Consider the following 1,612-nt stretch of genomic DNA (forward strand, 5'->3'; position numbering starts at 1 on the left):
TAAAAAAAAATATGTAAATCTATCTTCATAGCAGACTTTCCCAAATATTTTATGATTCTTTTTATTAAGATAATATTTTTATTATGCAATATAAAACAAAAAAAAGAAAAAAATAATATATTTCGTGAAAATTTAAAAGAAACAAAAAAAAGAAACAATATTAAAATTTTTTATATAACAATAGCTGTGATTATTAACAAAAGTTTAATTCTATTTTAACGATAAATATAAATTGAGGTAAAATATATTAGAAATACTTTCCTTGCTTTTTCTTAATATGACATTTATATCTTATATATAAATAAGCAAGGAAAAATTATGTTTTATTATACGCTATACTCACTCGTTCACTCCTCGGACTTACGCTAGAATATTCCTTGTCATATTCTTCAGCAGAGTGCATAATTTTATTTTTCCTACGCGTTCTCTTATTAAACAACGATCCAAACGGTGTAAACTAATATAGAAATAAAATATATAAAATATGTTACATACGTATATTCTAATTATATATTGATAAGGAAACTTAAACATATGTATTAACCTAGATCGTCTTATTTTTAATCTTTAATTTATATTTACTTTATACTGAACAAAAGAAATTAGAAGTATACACAATAATCCAAAAAAAAGGTAGAACTGACATGTAGAAAGTGTCACATGTTAAACCTTTACATAGATTTTCTGACGTATATTCATTTTTTACAATATTATTTTTTTTAAATTAAGTTTATTAGGATAGGCATGTATTAACTGTTGTACATAATCCTGAACAAGAGTAATTTTTACTTCTTCCATTTTTTCATTGTCAGATGATAAGACTTTAGAACAATTTAGTTTGGTATATAGTTTATATGGGTTATAATTTTGATCGCATTTGAAAAAATATTTGCAATAATCAGAATATTCATCATTGCTATAATATGTACAGCATTTTTCTATGTATTTCTTATATAGATCATTAATGTAAATAATAAGTTTGCAATATTGTTCACATTTGTTATTATCAGATGCGTTACTTTCAATGTTTTTATAATTATCAAAATAATCATGTAAATATTTTCTTTCCTTATTTTGAACTATATCTAAATTAATGACGTCATAGTAACAATCATTTATACCTAGCTTCTGAAGAATCATATAACTTACATTAAATATTTTATTAACGGTAATTTTATCCTGTATAGTATTCGTTGATTTGCTGTAAATTGTTCCTATTTTATCATATAGCCAGTGGATAAAATAATGGCAATGTTCAATGCGTTCATTTTCATTCAATTTAGACAAATTTATTAAATTTCGTGTAATCATAATACACAGGATATAATCTTCACAATGTTCTTTATTGTTTGATAAGAAATTTGAACATATATCATAATAATTTTCTTCTTTTATATTTGCATTCATTCTTTCATATATTTCCATAGGGCGCAAATTTTCAAAACTATTCTGCGAAATTTAATTAGAAATAAATATGTTATATATAAAATTAAAGCTTAATTTAATGAGCATATATTTTTATCTTTTTTAAAAAGTAGTAAAACATTCATACAATTAATTATTAATATAATTAAAAAGAAATTATTATTTACTTTTTCATTCACTGTATCTG

General features: G+C 22.0%; 1 protein-coding gene across 1 annotated transcript; it reads right to left on the minus strand.

Moving 5' to 3' along the window:
• Positions 1 to 567: 567 nt before the first annotated feature.
• On the minus strand, positions 568 to 1,407 carry PCYB_005140 (hypothetical protein; the record flags this gene model as incomplete). The annotated part of the gene is made up of 2 exons (XM_004227935.1): positions 568 to 588; positions 763 to 1,407. 2 exons carry the CDS (start codon positions 1,405 to 1,407, stop codon positions 568 to 570), a joined length of 666 nt encoding a protein of 221 aa, XP_004227983.1.
• Between the last annotated feature and the right edge of the window lie 205 nt (positions 1,408 to 1,612).

This window comes from Plasmodium cynomolgi, assembly GCF_000321355.1.
Source record: "Plasmodium cynomolgi strain B DNA, scaffold: 0673, whole genome shotgun sequence".
NCBI lineage: Eukaryota > Apicomplexa > Aconoidasida > Haemosporida > Plasmodiidae > Plasmodium > Plasmodium cynomolgi.